The following is an 18,317-nucleotide window of genomic DNA, read 5'->3' on the forward strand; positions in this document are numbered from 1 at the left end:
CATATCACCAAATTTATAAGTGTAGCTCTGAGTTAAACCTGTTATTTTTTTTGAGAGACTATCTCCACAATTTTTGAACAGGCAATGCTTGAAGGTCAGGGCCTGATCCTGCCAAGGGGACTCCCACACCTATATACCATCAATTTAGGGATCCTATTTGAGCTGGCTGGTGCTCATGGGTTAAAGCTGCTTACAGGTTCTTCTAATTAGCAGGAGACACCCTGAAGAAAAACCAAGCTACCAAACTGCACACATGAGCATCTCTAGCACATCTCTGAGCACCTCAGACCACAGCCTTAATTCTGTTCCAGGTTCCCTCTCCTCTGATCAACTCCTTCAGCTCTCCTAATACTGACAACAGAAGGTATGGCAGAGTGATCAGAAGCACAGCCAGGGGTACCAGAAGTTTTCACTTCACCTGAGCTCCTGATCCGCTGGAAGGCAAGAAAAGGTAAAATTACATATCTGGAACAAATTTTCTTTTCATCCTTTATTTGCTCTGTCTCCTTAGGCCTGCAAGTGCTTCAATAGTTGTGCAAAGTCTTCTGGAGCAGCACCTTGAGTTACCAAGTGGGTTGACCTCAAGGCCATCACCTTATAAAGGACACAATCTGAGCCTCCAAGGTCAAATCCCTGCACTGAAAGATGTCCTTGTAAAGACATTTGAATGTATTTATATATTCATTACCTTGTTCTCTCTCTCTCCTTGTACATGGGATGGGGGGGGGAAAAAAAAGGCTGGTTCAGTAGAAAGTACCCTCCTCCTTGTCCTATTAACCTGCTTTTATTTCCCCTGGCTACCTGCACACAAAAAGAAACAGCAAATCAGTAGCAAATCACCCCCTGAGCGACTGCAAGCAGGGTGGAGGGGGAGATGTCGTTTCTCCCTGCTGAAACTTGGGACCCCTGCTGCCCTCAACATTTGTGCTTCTCGATGGCAGGCCAGCAAGCTGCTCAATGGAGCCCTGCCACGATCCAGCCTGGCTAGCTAAGCATCCTCTCTAGCACACCAGAGCCAAGCACTCGTACCACCATCACGCCATAGAGCCGCCCTCCGCCTTGGCTCATCGCCGACTTAGGGTTAAGTTATTCCCATGAACTGCTGCTTGTGTTCCCCCGTGGAAAGCCAACAAGGGAACATGCTATAGCCTCCCAAAACACCATCCCCTCTGAGGAGGAGGGGATTAGGAGAGAACAATGTCGAAGTGTCTTCAGTGAGCTGGAAGCAATCCCAGCTTCCAGATGCACAATGACATGCAGGAAGGAGTTCTGAAAGCTTCCCAGTCACACAGTACCCCTGTGTGCCAGGCTTGGAGATGTCTGGACATAAGAATGGCCTTTAAAGCATAAGGATACAAGAGGACTGCAGAGCCCTGCACACAGAGTGGCCCTGGCAAAGGGGAGAATGGTGGCTTGGACTTAGCTGTTTTTTTTTTCCCTGGCTTTGGGTGCTAATTGTGTAGTCCAGATCCTTAACCTTATTTAGGTCAGAGGCTTCAACACAAAACACAGTCTCAGAAACGCCAGTCTTCCGTGGGAATGGGAAAGCCTGCTTATCCACACCCAGAGCTCTCCAAATACTGCAGCCCAAGTACAATCATCTGTTAGTGAGGGATGACAGGAGGAGATGGTGCTTGCAGTGCTGCAAAATTATGCCTTGTGCAGCTTCATGCACGATTCACAAGTTTCATAACAAGCTCCAAGGTGGGTTAAACAGCTCTAAAGAAACTACGGGCAGGGCACGAAACGGGGTTGTGTGGATGCTCAGGAAGAGCTCCCCATCGGCTCACCCTGAAGCCCTGCCAGCCACTGCAATGCCAGGCCTTCCTCTGGGCTTCCTCAGCCTAAACAGGTGATGACACCTCAAAACCAGCAGAGAAACGGTGTAAGTAGCAACAGGAGCACCCTGGGAGCAGGAGTGAGAACATGGCACGCTGAGCCCCAGTGACTTTTTTATTAGATTCAATATTGGACATAAAGTCACATAAAAAAAGGGTTCCAGTGATTCACTTCCATGCTCCTTATGCACCTGCAGGCCTACAGAGTCCATGGAGCAGAAATTACAGCCCCTCACAACTGATCTCATTCCCATTTCTTGATTATTCTGAGGCTAAAGTAATCATTGCTCCACAGAAAGCATTTCAGATTATTTGATGAGCTGTGTCTTCAAACAGGTTTTGTTACCGTGACTGCCTCCTAAAGCTGTGCCATCGGAACAATCAATAAAAACAATAAACCAAACTATTTAATACCTCTAGGCAATAATACAGGACTACAATATCAAACTTGTCACTCACTGCATCTACAAGGCAAAACATTAAGATGGAAAACAGCATGTAATAATAGAGTCACAGGGAAACACGCAGAAGCGTTTGACTGGATGCAGCATCCAGGGGGATGGAAACAAGGAATAAGCAAACTGTCCAGAATTTAACCACCAACTCATTGGGAACAAACTTTGGGATTTGGTAATGTTTCCAGGAGCATTCCACTTTGAGGAGCAAACCTGAGAGGTGAAGGTTCAGCAAAGCACAGGGAGGAATAAAAAACAAAGCAAGAACCTTTGTGCTTCCTTTGGATGGTAGACTCAAGCTATTGTATGACCCTTGCTCCCCAATAACATGGAATTGCCTTGTAGTAGATAAATACATGCACAAAGTTTATGGGTACCATTTGGTTGAGTACTTAGGTTATAACAACCCTGGGAACATCTCATGAGCAGGAAAAAATAAATAAAAAGAATCTCCCCAAACCCAGAATGACAATGTAATCATCTGGCAAAGCTCTGCTGTAGAAGTACTGAAGTTCTACTTACATTCTTAGTGGAAAAATACACTTACCTACCAAGATAGTACCTACACTTCACGCTGAGCTGCCTGTGGACTCCAATCAATCTTCCAAAACGTGCCAATAAGTACTTTAAAAACCAGGGCACAAGGAGTCTTGCATGGACAACTTAGGCTTTCTCCTACGAGTACCATGGTTTAGCCAAGTCAAGCTGTACCCAGGCACTGAAGACAAACGACACCGCCATGACAGAGCTGATAGTCCTCCAGTACTTTCTATTTTTAAAAGCTATTCTGAACAGCAGGCCCTGGTGAAGAGCTGCTAGACAAAAAGATTCTTCTGATATAAATTCATCAGTCTCTCCAGATGAGAGCTGACGTCTCCAGACACTATCTTTAGGAAGATAAGATGCATATGGAAGAGGAATCGTAAACTGTTGGTGCAGCAAGCACCCGTACAGCATAATCAGATAGGCTCAACTGAAGACGGGGAAAAAAATTGTTGAGCACTTGTGCTGCTGAGCTCCTAACGTACATACAGAGTCATTTTAAGCAACTGCTCTCGCAAGCTAAAAATAATTCCACATCCAACCCATCAGGAAGTTAACAAGGTATTTTTCAGCAGAGCTTTAAGTACCTCTGAGGAACAGAAATCAAAAACATTGTGGGTTTTTTTTCCTTTAAAGCAATAATACAGGAGCCTTCTCTGCAAGAATTCATAACACTCCCTGAAATAAACTGCAAGGCCGCAATTTTCAAGCAGCTTTCACCAAAAACTTGAGACGCCTTAAAAAGTACTGATTTTCAAACTGCCTGGCAAGAGACTTCAGTGGAGGAGAAAGAAAGCTGCAGCATATCTTGGAACAACAAGACAGAATGATCTGAGGAGAAAGATCACAAGTGATCCAAAAAAACTGAAGTCCTTGGCTTCATGGGTGGAAGATGATACGCTTCAATCCCCATGGTGGGAAAAGCAAAGGCTTGATCAAGAAGCACCTGTAATAACTGGAGGGAAGCACTCCTGGTGTGGCAAGACAACTTAAAAGCCAAGAAAAGCCAGTTGAAAAAGCTTGAGGTTTAGTAGGACTGGAAAGAGAACAAGGAAGGGGGGGTCATGTTCAGGTAGTGACAGCAAGATTTGAAAGTCCAGTCAAAGACAGAGGCAGGTTAATGAGATAGCTTCCTTTCAACTTAAGGACAATCAATATCCAGCTTCTTACTTTTACTTTCTTTTTGCCAAAGTCAAGTGCACTGCTGGGCAATATAGAGGACCACCATCACCCTTGCACACAGCTTCTCAAAAAGGCTGCTGTACTCTCCACACACACAAAGTCAAAAATGGATGGAGAAGCAATTCAAACCATGGCCAAGTCCAAGTGGTCTTGGTTTGAAAAAGAAACGGGAACCATCTCACATTTAGAGGTGGCTTTTGCTTGTGCAGCACAACCTTCATCTGCCAGCAACACTTCCAGAATTTTTACTGCTAACAGCTCTGTGTGGAAATTGTCCAAATATCTATTAAATGCACAAGCTGCTGACTGAGGACTGTTCAATCCCTGAACCTTTCTGTTGTTCTTTAAGCCATAGCTTCCTTTTCTGTCGTGCTGCTTTGCACCAGAGAACTCAGAAGCAATTAAAACGGTTGTGAGGTTTGGGGTTTTTTTCTTTGGTACCCAAAGGGTTATCTTTACCAAGATACCCCTCTGAAACATGTTAGAAATAAAGCTGAGCTATCTGCCAGCAGTATCAACTCCTTTGCCCTCACCCATGCTGTGTTTTTAGGAAGGTGGCCAGTGCAGAGGATGGTGAGCAATGCTGGTAGCAAAGTCTCCATTGATCATGAAAAGGGAGTATAAACACAGAGAGAGATAAGGGAAGGAGCTGTACAAAGGACTAGCAGGAAGATACAGATAGATAGCCAAAAATGGCACTACCATTGCTGCCAAAACCCTAGGTAAACTTGGGCTTGTCAGTATAAAGATTGCAAGGGGTAGTCATGTACCACTGAGGCATTTTCCTGCTGGTAACATTTATTTTAACACTTAATTTGGCAGCAGCATGGTGCAGATCTGTTGCAGACACAGTGTACTTCCCCTTCCATGTATTGTGGTGCTGGGATGTGCCTCGCCACCATCAGCCTCACACGCCACGAGAGGGGAACAGCTCCAAGCCTTCCCTAAGGTGGTCCTCACACAAGTGGGCCATCACTGCCTCCAGTGGAAGGGCCACATCTGCCTGTGTTAGCTTAGGATGGTATTACCACTGGAAAATTGCTGCAAATGCAAACTGGTTTAAAACCAGTAAGAAGAGTCCTTCTGAGCTAAGACTATCCTACCTGACAAGGGTTCACGCTTTGCCATGTTTTTGGAGGAACAAAACAAGACGAGCAAGACAGTCATTTTATGTGCCATGAGTAGCAGGTTTGACAGCACACCTATGGAAATGATCTCACACGTATAAAAGCAGCAAACTTGCCTATTTTACAACTCATCCTTCAAATACCAAATTAAGAGTTGCTTGTGCCACAACACCTTGCAACTCAGTGGCATTGAGCTGGACCCACCCTTGACTTTATTTGCTTAAATAGAATAAACAACCAAACACAAAGTTCCTAAGTTACCATCCAGTGCATATCCACAGCTTCCAGTTGGGCAGAAAGCCTTTATGCCAGCAAAGCCTGGGTGAGAGAGGGAGGGGCTGAGAGAGGGAGTGAGGGCACTGACCGGCAATTACCCTGTGGCCAGGCTGAAGTGAGCCCTCAGCAGCCAGCAGGCAAGCGCCTGGTCCTCTGCACCCACAGACAAACGGATGAGGAAGGAGAGAGGGAAAACGGAGCTATAAATATAAAGGAGTTGAAGGATAAGTCTGCAAGCAAAAGCAACAGCCTCTTCATGCTGCAGCTGAGAGAGGCTTACGCTGTCCTCCCGCTTGGCTAAGCGAAGGGCACGGCGGTGTCGCAGGCCTGGCTGTGTGTCAGGAGCGCGAGGGATTTAGGGCAGGAAGGCAAAAGCCTTGTTGATCAATTAGCTGTTCAGTAACCCATTACAAACCCGTTCAGCTGTGAACGGCTTGGACAGCTGTCGGAGCTAAATTTGCACAGGAGCTCGAGCCCGTTACCTGAAACGTCTGTAAAAACACAGCAAAAAATAGCCACGCAGAAGGAAAAGGAGATTTTCCAGTTCCTCCTCCTGATCTGTAGCCATAAACCTACTGTAGCCATAAAACTGCTCCCAGGAATAGCTTTGCCCTGGAGGATATGCCCCACCAAGAGCTGGAGGGCGTTACTGTGCCACTCTGTGACAGACACGAACGGGACAGGCAGCCAGCCTGCAACCGACACGAGGCTCCCTTCCAGACAGGAGGTGCCAGGCAGTGGCAGACACAGGGACACCAACCCGCTCTGCACAAGCTGCTGCATTTATTCCCTGCACTTAGTAACCAGAGTATCCCTAGCCATCTTTAGCAGAGATGACAATCTAATCCCAAATGTGTGTTTTTTTCCATAGGAACTAGATTTATTTTAATTATAGCTTTATAGGCGGTTCAGCTTCTGGAACATGCACACACGTGGGGCACAAGCAGGGTCAATGTATTCCTCTTACTCACTGGCCTCTAAACCACAGGCAATGAAAATAACAGCTCAGCGCTGCTGCCTGCACAAACCCCTGAAGCAGGGATGGAAAGGTCAGCAGCGCTGCTCCTCCCCGACGGTGACCGAGCTGTTTAAACCACTCGTGCCATTTCCAAATGCCACACGCCTTGACTGGGATGTGGATACGCTGCATATGCCAAGGGTGAGATGAAATGGTTTCAGAAAACATCCTTTTTCACCACAGCTACATATTCCCCTCGTTGTTCATCTGCTGTTGACAATGCCCACGCTGCTCTCAGCACCTTACAGGGCATTTCAGAACCAACCGTGAATCACTCAGGCCCAAGAGGAGGGAAGGAGAGTAGACTGAAGCCTGGGGTGAAACACATCCACACCTCCAACATCACAGGGGAGCTTTTGGGTAGGTTTTACTTTCCCCCTCAGCAAAGCTTTACTGAAAGGGTTGTCAGGCATTGGAACAGGCTGCCCAGTCACAGTCCCTTGAAATGTTTCAGAGATGGGTGGATGTTGCACTTAGGGAAATGGTCTAGTGGTTGACAGGGCTAGGACAAAGGCTGGATTTGATCTTAAAGATCTCTTCCAGCTGAAATGATCCTATAGAGCTGCCATGCACTTTTATTCCCCTATAAACTGGTGAGGATTGCCAGCTATTATTCAAATAAAGACAAGTCCCTCATGTAAAATAATAATGAAAAGAAAAAAAAGCAGCCTTGCAAATTGAAAAGCTACTGAGTTCCTCTTTTCAAGCCCTCATTAATAATGTGCCACAGTTCTTGTCTCCCTCACCACACTATATAATGGTGTTGAGGAATAACTGCTGTGTATTGTAATTATTTCAGTGAGGACACGGTGCCTCTGGCTGCCAGCTCACACCTGCATCACAACAAATAACAATGCAACTTAAAAATAAGCTACATGCACACTGCAATCTGTGTCCTATCAACTTCTCTCTGCTCATCCAGCCAAGCCTTGAAATCATTATTTGGGCAAGACTCCCAGAGAAAGGCTAATTAGAGACTGAAGAAGCAGGGTCCTCCTAACAGCGCAGCTGTAGGGAACACGCTGAAGCCCAATCCTGTCAAGAAGAGTGCAGCTAAATCTGTAAAATCAGATTCTGGCTTAAATGTCTCTGTTTAACACAGCTGGAGACCCATGTTCACAGTGAGCCAGAGCAGCACTTGGTTGCAGAGACAGTGTTTTCCTCTAATTAAGGGGGACTGACAGAGCTTCTGCTTGCACCTCAGGAACCTGAAGTATTTAATTCCCATGTTTGTGGTCCCTTGGTCTTTCTTTCCAGGTAAAAACGGTAACAGCGACGTATTTTGTCTTCAGGAAGGGTCCTATTGCTCATTTTAAAGCCAAAGCTAGAAACCCACTCTTTCTGCAGCTCTGCCAGGAGCTTCCAAGCCTCAGAAAAAAACCAAATCAGAGCCTTAAAGGTTACTGTTTACAGGATGGAGCCCTCTGCATAGATACCTAGCCTGCCTTCTAAACTCACATGGCAGAAGCTTTTTGAAAAGTCTGTCAGGATGAGGTTATAGTCCTGTGGCCTCTGCTCCTGACTCAGGAGTAGGCAGTATAGCATCACCTACTAATTTGCCAATTTATTGCCATAAATCAGTCAACCCCTTTCATCTTTGCTATGTGACCCTGCAGGAGCAAATTGGCAACTTTGGCTTACCAAAATACCTCTGATCTGCAACATGAATCCAGTGACATGAAATAAGTGTGCAGGACAGCCCCACAGGCATGAGCTGAAACTATGCAGCCATTAAGTGCTGCCAGATGTATCAGGTACACATGCTGGGAGGAAAAAAATGCTACGTGAACAAACGTTTTCCACACTGATCCATTCCATTTTAGTCAGGCTTTATGGCATGAACAACAATGGCAGGATATGATTATAACCTTAAGAAAGAAAAAGAAAGGCTTATTTTATAATCAATGAACTGGCTTTTAACTATACTGTGTTTCCAGTCTCATTCTCAACTTTAAAGCAGATAAAAATGGGTGGTTAGATACAACCTCTCAGATGTTCAAGGAACATGCTGAGTTCAAAGTCAACAAGATGCCCAGATGTCCTTTTAAAAGAGAAAAATCCCTAGGAAAGTTACTGAGGGGTGATTTGAATGGCCCTTCCTACATTCCTGTGTCGTGGCACTGCTCTGGCAGGGGGGCTGGACTAGATAATCTTTCAAGGTCCCTTCTAGCCCTTGAGATTCTGTGATTCTGATTCTGTGGCTGAAGGTGGAAAGCTGTGAAGGCTGCAGCAAACCCACCAGATCCACATCTGTTGAGAGACCAAGCAGGATCAGACAGCTCAGTGCATACACCTCCAAGATCTCTTGTGGAGCACGTGGCTTCAGATGCCTTCTCCAAGAGCCTGGGCACAGGGATGGTGTATACCCTTCTTCATGATCTTGCTATAAGTCTACCCACTTCTTCTGATCTCTCCTGTAAGGACCCCAGAGTGGCAAAGTATCTTGAGCAAGTGACCCAGCTCCTACAGAAGGAACAGGCAATGCCCATACAGAATCACAGAAATCTTAAGGGTTGGAAGGGACCTCAAAAGCTCATCCAGTGCAACCTCCCTGCCAGAGCAGGACCACATAGAGTAGGTCACACAGGAACTCGTCCAAGTGGGTTTGGAATGTCCCCAGAGAAGGAGACTCCACAACCCATCTTGGCAGCCCCTTCCAGTGCTGCATCCATATGAAGCAGAAGTTTGGAAATGGAATGAAATTAATTCATTCATTTACTTGACATCACCTGTTTCCCTGCAGGGCTGGAATCCCTATCCAAGATGGGAGCAGTAGAGCAGAGGAGATCTAAGGCCCAGAGAGATGGTCAAGCTTTTTTGGCACTAAACTACACAGTTTCCATGGGATTTGATGCAGGCAAAGGAATGGGCCAAATCCTGAACAGTAGAGTTTCATTTCACTGGAAAATGGTGTAACTCAGAGTCTGAGCCGAGAAGATTTTGCTGCTTTCCCCTGTTAGATGGTACTCAAAAGGCAGTTTCGGTCTCCCACTAGTTTATATATCATTGATCTCACATAGATGGAGGCAAAAACCCCAATAAAACAGCCAGCCCCCAAAACCCCAAACACAATAGCTCCTCCATCACTACATCTTTTTGGCCTGCAAGACATTAGAAAGCGCAAATTAACGGTGGCTTTACATGCATCTGTCTGTCTATTGCTCATAAAAATCCCTTTGTGAAGCGCACATAGAGGATATCATCTAACAACTCCCTTTTTCTCAACTTTTTCCTGAAGTTGCAGGAGGCAGGATTTCCTCCCTATTACATAAGGAGAAGAGGGTGTATTTGTTCTTTTGCCATTTAAGACTTATTAGCACGGTCAGGTTACTTGAGCCAGGCCCTCTTTCCTGATCTTTTCTTGCAGAGGAATTATTCTTGGCAAGGCTCCAACCTCAGTATTAACCCAACAGACAGAAAACATGTGGCTGTAGAGAGAGAAATAAAACAAGACACACCACAGGGCTTTGCTGGGCCACCGAGAGCTGCAGCAATGCAACTGAAATAACCAATACAAGCTGGTGCTGAGCCTCCAAGGCATGCTAATACAACCATCATCACTACTACAATCCACTACTACATCATCTCTTTGATGGGATGCAATCCTTTTCTGTTGTCCTGCTGGGAAACATGGCTACAAGCCAGCAGGCAAGCTACCACACCATAACCCTTCCCAAAAAAAGCATCAAGTCCCAGTAGCAAATAGTTGTCCCTACTAATGACCTCACCTCTCAGCTCAGATTAAGAGACTGGAGAGGAAAACAAAACCCTCACATTGTTATTTAATGAATAGGAGCAATGGGAAAGTGGTTGTCCTGCCTTCACCACCTGAATGAGATGGCTTTTTCCTCAATTCTTACTAGAAAGAGGCTTCTCCAGAGGGTAGTTCAGAAGCCTGCTTGGTTTTTAGGTGATGTGAGGATGCTCTTAGGGTAGCTGCTCCCCTGAAACACCTCCCTGGGGTAGGTAGGACTAGGAAGAAGATATTCTGAGCACGGTGGCACAATGAAGGTCACTCAGAGACTGCCTGTCCACTCACTGCCTCACAGGAGGCAATTTTGGGCTGAGGTTTATCTACCTATCCCCTATCAGGAACACAAGTTTGCGTTTCTACGCCATAGAAATTGAGGTTAACTTCTTACCTTTGAGAGACTCTATGCTTTTACCTAATCAGTTACAAAGCTGAGTGAGGAAGAGGCACTGACATGTTCCTAAAGGGTAAACTTAATTGCTGTCCAATCAACTAAGCCAAAAAGAGGAAAAAAAAATGAATAAACTCATCAGTGACAGGCACAAACTTATATTGGCACTTGTATTCATTATTCTACAGACATGTAAGAAAGACATTTTTTACAGTGAGAACAGTCAATCACTGGAACAACCTCCCCAGGGTTGCAGAAGTGCCCCCACTGCTCAAGGTTTTCAAAATGTGACTGGACAGAGTGCTTGGATCATCTCATCTAGGCTCCTTTTCCCACCAAAGCTTGGACAAAAGGATTTTTTGAGGTCTCTTCCAGCCTGGGTGTTTGTCTAGTTCTGCGATTTTTGACACAAGTATTAAGGCTTTATTACTTATCCATACTGCATCTAGGAGATGTAACCACACCAAGAGGCTGACCAAAGCAAGCAGCAAAGAGCTGGAAGGAAAACAGAGCTGGGCTCCATGGACCAGAGTCTCAACCTTGGTACTGCACCATTGTCTTCTTCTACACACTCCCCTCTTCCCCCTGCTCTTTTTTTTAAAAAGGAGTGCCAGTTCTGGCTTTCAGATCCTCTGTCAATTTTCATTTACTCAACTGCAAAGTGTGCCTACGAGAAAAAGAAGTCTTCACAAAAGTTACAGCTCAGCATTATGCAGTGTAACAAAAAACAGGTGGAAAAGGTCTGCTGCAAACCATGGGGAAGGTGCAGAACTGACCACTGTCCTCAGCTACCAGCAAACTTTCAAGCCCTTCCCTTCAGACCTGGAGCATGTGACAGCTCTGAGGTACCTCAGTGGAGCATCCCCATCTCTAGCTGGAGCTGCTTCTGCAGGGAGGTTGGACTAGATGATCTCTAAAGGTCCCTTCCAACCCTACCATTCTGTGATTCTATGATGTCTTCTGGGGATACTTATCATCCCCATGAAAACACTTGCTGCCTTTGCCCTGAATTTGCTCACCCTTTCAATCATGCTACCCTAACCCTACATTTTTCTTCTTTTTTTTTTTTTCTTGTGAGAAGAATCTTGTGAGAAGAAATCTGAAGTTTCTTCATCCCCCTGAGAATGGGGAAGACCTACAGGTCAGCTGGAGAGGATGACTTGCATCCCCAGAGACAGGCTGGCTCTGGACACCCTGTCAACAAATCCCAGATCTGCCAAACCATGCCTGCAAGAAATATCACAGGTTTGGGCAAATTCACCTCACATTTGATACTTCAAGCCGATCATACATCACACTCGCCTCCATGTTCATCATGTTAATCTCTTCTAAAATTACCCTCCAGTTCTCTGAATGAAAACACCTCGTTCCTCCACTCCAACCACTGTGGTAAACATAGATCCTTGTAATATGAGAGAGTGAGGACCTTGCTGTATTTCATTATTTTTGTACTGCAGCGATGAATTTCAAAACAGCTTAGCAGTAGTAGTCATGCTTACTGATTTGATATACATTCCCTTTGCTGCTCTTCAAAATTTAGCACTTCTGGGCATGAGTGTGAAGGCTTTGGGTTGTTATTTTCCCTCCCCCCTTCATCAGATTACTCTACATGATGACATTTTCTTGCTTTTTGTTTGTTTTGAATGAAGGCACAGCCCTCTTTCCTTCCTGCACAACTATTCGCTCAGTGCAATGGCTATGCAGGGCTGAAGACAGGAGGACCTTCATCTTCTAGCCTCACCTAGAAACGAGCAGTAATTTTCCCTGTGGTTAATGCCTGAAAGAACAAGCCTGAGGAGTCTCAAAGCTACTTGCTGTGAACTGGTCATGAAAAAGAAAAACCAAAACCAACCCCAAAACCCAAACTCCAAAGCAAACCCTAAATCAGCCTTTCAATTGGCATGAGAGTCCGCGAGATCTCAAATTAAGATTCTTTACTGCCCTTTACACAGTTTTAATACAGACTTCTTGACCTGCTGTGCTTTATTCCTGGACTTAAAGAGCTAGGTGAGGCAGGTTCTCCAACAGGAGTACTGCACCAAGGCAGTACTCCAGCTCCTAGACCACCGTGGACTACAAGAGTCCAGGAGCACACCTTATGTACCTGATGGTGGCTGTGCACAAAACACATCAGCCAGCAGGTCATGGGAGATTCTTCTCCCTCTCTACTCTGCCCTGGTGAGGCCTCATCTGGAGTCCTGTGTCCAGTTCTGGGCTCCTCAGCTCAAGGGGGACAGGGAACTGCTGGAGAGAGTCCAGCACAGGGCCACCGAGATGATCGGGGACTGGAGCATCTTTCATATGAGGAAAGGCTGCGGGAACTGGGGCTGTTTAGTCTGGAGAAGGGGAGACTGAGGGGAGATCTTATTAACATTTATAAATATCTAAAGGGTGGGTGTCAGGAGGTTGGGACATCCCTTTTTTCTATAGTAGCTAACAACAGGACAAGGCGTAATGGGATGAAGCTGGAACACAAAAAGTTCCACTTAAATATAAGAAAAAACTCTTTCCCTGTTGAGGTGAGGGAGCCCTGGCACAGGCTGCCCAGAGGGGTTTTGGAGTCTCCTTCCTGGGAGGTCTTCAAGACCCACCTGGACATGTTCCTATGTGACCTCATCTAGGTGAACCTGCTTCTGCAGGGGGGTTGGACTAGATGATCTCTAAAGGTCTCTTCCAGCCCCTACCATTCTATGATTCTATGTGGCCATCAGCACAGCTCATGAGAGCATCTCCCTACTGTCAAGCTAACTAAGCTTCAGGTCCACCAGCTTGGGTCAGAGCTGGAGACTTCAGCAACACATGTGGGACATCCTTTGAGAGCCTCAAAAACATCATCTGAAGCTGATATACCTGGGCAAAGATTAGTTTGAAAGGCATTTTATCAGTTCCCAGGGGGACAGGACCAGAGCCAGGAGGGAGACTACAGAGTTCACACACAGAAAGAAGGCAGTTTCTGATCTCAGCTGAAGCCTCAGTCTTTTTACAGCTGCAAAGCTCCTCTGACCTCAGCAATGCTAGCACAAGCAAGAGGAAATTCCTCCCCGAGGTGCTGAGTATGACTTTTCCCAATGTATACTTTTTCCTCCTGCATTGTGTTGATTTTTTTCTGTTCCCACCTTTATCTTCCCAGGAAAGCTTTGCAGGCTTGTCTGTGGACACACATTACTTTCATTTCTTTCCAGCTTCTCACATTATCATGACTAGAATCAAGTACAGAAAACAATTGCATCGTACTCCCCCTGGGTGATTGATGGCACATAGGCGTGCAATAAAACGGAACAAAAACAAGCACTTAGATCAGGCTCCTCTTAAACTTCAAAGTATCAGAGAGACCTTTCACACCACCTAGTACAACCGAATACCTGGGTGGAAACAAAGTACTATGTCATTTCAGAGCAAAAATAAACTGCTAGGGCTGTACTCTGCATACACAGTGGCAGGTTTATTTTGCAAAGTCCCTTTCTCTGCCTAGCTTTTTCAATAGGTGGACTGTTTTGTTTGGTTTGGGTGTCTGTGGTTCCCCCCACCCCGCCAAAGTGCTAAAGATACAGAAGTGAGAGACAGTTATCAGTTAACTGGATGAGGTCCTTGAAAAAAAAACCACACACACGTTATGTATTTATGTAAATAAATAAAAATAAATCAAAGTTACTTTTCTTCCAAAATTGGATTATTAGAATAATCCTGAGACTAGTGATAATCAGAGATGCTTCTTTCTCCTCAGCAGGTCTGTCCACCTCTGTCCCCTATCCCTTCATCCTAAGGTCTGCTCCAGCTAACCAACTGCTCAAGAGAGGAAGGAGAGCAGTGGCAAAAGGGGAAGCACTGGACAGCTGAACTAGTAGAGCAGTCAAGGAATACGGAAAGATGTGAGGCTGAAGGCATCAGCGTAAAATCTGAATAGCCCTGCTGGGCTGTCATCTCCATTTTGGCTATCAAACAGCGATGGCTGCCAGGTGACAGGTCCCAAGCAGTGCACAGCAGAGGTATCCTTGACCACAAATACTGTACTGCAGCACAGGACACCACGTCGCTGTCACCATCTCTCTCGCGTGCCTGACCTCTGCGACAACGAGAGCCATTATTCAGCATATTACTGTGAAAGGACAGAGCTCTCACCACTGTCAGAGATAACAGTTCATCAGCACTTCCCCTCCCCACAACATCCTTTTTACAGAAGTCCGAGAGTCTCCTGACTCTATTCATTTCCAGCTGGAAGTTTGCATCGAAGGCAGAGAGGAGTTTCCCCAATGCCATAAACTAAATGCCAGAACAGCTGCAACAGATTTCAACCACAGAGAGGGAAGAGTGAGAGTTATTTCAAAATCCTTATTGCATTCCTATATTTCTGCATCAAGCAGAAAGTTTACCAAGAGAGACATCCTCAACACTGTTGCCTGAATACCAAAAAAGAATTACATTTAAAGATGCAGCTCTCAGCTTCTCAGCCACGAACAGCAGAAGCACCATCCCACTGAACCGCACCACAAACAGACCTTGCTCCGTGCCCACCAGCTCAGGGGGCCTGCCTGGCACAGGGACAGCACAGCTTCCCCAGGCAGCTGCCCCACATTACATACCCTCAAGGATGAACAGTCCCTCCAGCTCAGCAGATGCCTCATGACTGTTCAGTAACGAGCTCTCTCACCCTTGTGGGATGAGCTGTGGCATTCCACGCTTGTTACATAGCCCAAACCACCCTTACTGTGCCTTTTTGATATGAGGACCAGATCTGAGGAAAAGCAGACTACATCCTTAATGGTGACGTTAAGGAGGTCACCACCCAAACAACACTTGGTGGAGAAAAAGCCACCGGCAGGTCTCAGCTTGGCAGCTACGAGAGAGGCGTACGTAGTGCTACATCCTGTCTCCCAAAGCAGCAGTAAGATGCTCTGGGAAACACTTTAAGAAGCAGGGTACATGCAGAACTGCCCTACCCCTCCTATTCCCACCCAGCCTCTGGCAGAACAGGCAGTCCTGTGATTTGTTCAAAGGCACTTGATGGAGAAACAATCCTTGATCAACCATTATCAGGCTAATCGTGACCGCCTGTAACAGCTCAGTCATCCCTGTGCACACACGTACTTCCAGGGCTCCGTGCAGTAAGTGGGAAACCTTTAATAACCCTGGGAAGGAGCAGGTGCCACCAGGATCACAAAAGGACTCAAAAGCGCCCAAACAGTATTAACCTACACTCTTGCCTGGAGCTGGGCCCACAGGTCACAGGCTGCCTCTTACCTGTTCTCCAGCAGCGTCATGCAGACGACCTCCCGCACGCCTGGGTTGTTGGCTTTCTCAATGGAGCAGCCTTGCAGGTTCCAGGTAGCCACTCTCAGGACAGGTCTGCCATCTCTCACTCCCCCAAACATCTCCACAGAAGGGCGAGTGGATATCATCTGCGTTGGACCCCCAGGAGGAAAGTCCAAGTCCTCGCTCTGGAGGCTCAGAGAAGTGGGGCTGGGGTGAGGCTTGGCAGTGAAGTTGAGGCCACCATTGGTGTTCGTCGAAGGGGGCCGGGACCGCTCTGCAAAAATCTGATGCCTGATTTTGTCCAGAAAGGAGGAATTAATGCAGTCCATCCTCACCAGGTCCTCGATACTTTTGAAGGGCCCGTGCTCTTTACGGTAGTCCACGATGCTGTTGGCGATCTTCTCGGTGACGCCGCGGATGCTCATGAGCTGGGCTGGGGTGGCTGTGTTAATGTTGATCTTGGTGGCAGAGAGGTGGTGCTCGGAGGCCAGGTCCTTGCGCAGGGAGCTGGGCGAGTGCTGCGCCGAGCTGCCCTTGCTGCTCACGCAGATCTCGAACTTCACCTGCTCCAGCTTAGCCGCCCCCACCCCGCTCACCAGCGCCAGGTCCTCCACTTTCTTGAAGCCACCGATGTACTCCCGGTACTCCACGATGTTCTGGGCCACCACCCGGGTGACCCCGGGGAGGGTCATCAGCTCCTCCTCCGTGGCCGTGTTGATGTTGAGCCTCTCCTGGTTGACGAGGATGTTGCTGAAGTTGCACGCCGCGCTGAACTTGCGGTTGTGGCACAGGTCCGCCGGGTCGCGGGGGATGGAGCGGTGGCAGCCCAGGCTGCCCCCCATCTCACCGCCGCCGCGCCGGGCCGCCGCCGGAGCCGGGGGAGCGGGCGAGGAGCTCAGCCGGGGCCGCTCGCCCGCGACTCATGGACTCCCCGAGCCAGGGGACGACGGACCGCGGCTGCTGCAGGGCACCCTGCGGACAGACCACACCAGACACGCCCGGTCAGGCGGACCCCGGCTTCCCCGATGAGGGTACCCCGCTCCCTTCCTCCTCCTCCTTCGCCTCCCCGCTCTCCTCCGGCGGGCACCGGCGTTCCCCGGGCGCCGGAGGTACCACAGCAGACGCTGCCCGATCAGCCGCGCCGCCTCCCGCCTGCCTTCCAGCCCTTACGGCGAATCCTGCCACTGCCCCGCGCCCCGGGAGTAGTAGCTCGGCGGGAGCTCCCGCCCCCTCGGCCGGGCGAGGCGGAGCCGGGACCCACCGCCACCGCCTCCCGGGGCGGCACCCGCGCCGCGCCCGCCCCCGCCCGGCGGCGGCGGGAACCGGCCGGGCCTGAGGGGAAGGAGTGGCCGGGCCTGAGGGGAAGGAGTGGCCGACCCGGCGGGACTCGCCCCTCTGGAGCGCGGCCGTGGCTCCCTGCCGAGGATGAGGAGAGGTAGCCTCCCTCCCCGCACGGGCACTCACCCCTGAAAGGTGGGGGGATCGGGCTCGCAGGGCCCTGGGGAACCCAAACCGGCCCCGCTGCTGTCACCTTGCCCTGGAGGGCAGGCTTTTCCCTTCCTCCAGGTGCCAGGGACGCTGGGGGCTCAGGTGCTCAGGCGCTCTCTGCAGCATTCCCATCCCTGAAGTTCCTTGGGCTCGCCTCTCCACAGCTGGCAGGGCATAAGTGTTTTTGAGACCTCATGAAAGCCTCATCAGTCATCTCCACTGGGGGTATTTTTGCCGTTGCAGGCACTTTGCTCTCATACATCTGGGTATAGGCTGCTTGGGGGTTTTTTCCTTAAAACAAAAGTATCTCAAACAGTCGTGAGAGCACTCAACAGACTCCCTGCAGAATGACACTTCGGGATGTATTAGACCTGCATACTTAGTCTGCCTCAGCCAATGGTCCCTGGTCTACTGCATGCCTAGCCTTTCCCTGACACACAGTACTGCCATTCTGCACCAAAGTTCTAGTTGTGTATCACCCTGAGCTGACTTGGACAAGAGTCGTTGCTGCCCAGGGAGCTGCAGCAGCCCACCACAGTCCGTCCTGGTAAAGCTGCTGAAGTATTTACCCGTCTTCTACTGCATCGAGTCCCATGCTGCACTGTCTGCAGTGCTGTCTGTAGCCAAATCAGCTCATTTGAAACTAGCTTCACTGTGCCCACACAGGAGTGACTGCAATGTCAATGAATCCAGAACTTAATCGGTGGGTGTAATTGAAAGGAAGGGGGAGGAAAGCCAAAAGAAAGAGCGACGTATGCTTGCAGATGCTGGCTACACACCCTGATGCTCGTGGGATACATACATTTCTTTTAGCCGGGCGGAATAAGGTGCGTGTCTACTTTCAAAAGCCATGGTTATCCCTCTAATGAAAATTAAACAACTTATAGATGTATATTTCATGACAAATTAATGCAAACCATTTGGGCTCACTTCAGACAAAAAGGCTGAATTTGTTGAGCTTCTCTTGGGGAAGAAGAACGCGAGGTGCAGAAGGGAGC

General features: G+C 48.1%; 1 protein-coding gene across 1 annotated transcript in view; it reads right to left on the bottom strand.

The window, feature by feature from the left end:
• The window catches only part of EEPD1 (endonuclease/exonuclease/phosphatase family domain containing 1), a 65,678-nt gene extending 48,690 nt beyond the window's left edge, over positions 1-16,988 (bottom strand). The window contains exon 1 of the mRNA XM_061996911.1: positions 15,820-16,988. Coding sequence (XP_061852895.1) covers positions 15,820-16,673 — 854 coding nt within the window. The 5' untranslated portion in view covers positions 16,674-16,988. The remainder of the gene's footprint in view (positions 1-15,819) is intronic.
• Between the last annotated feature and the right edge of the window lie 1,329 nt (positions 16,989-18,317).

This window comes from Colius striatus, chromosome 5, assembly GCF_028858725.1.
Source record: "Colius striatus isolate bColStr4 chromosome 5, bColStr4.1.hap1, whole genome shotgun sequence".
Classification (NCBI taxonomy): Eukaryota; Metazoa; Chordata; class Aves; order Coliiformes; family Coliidae; genus Colius; species Colius striatus.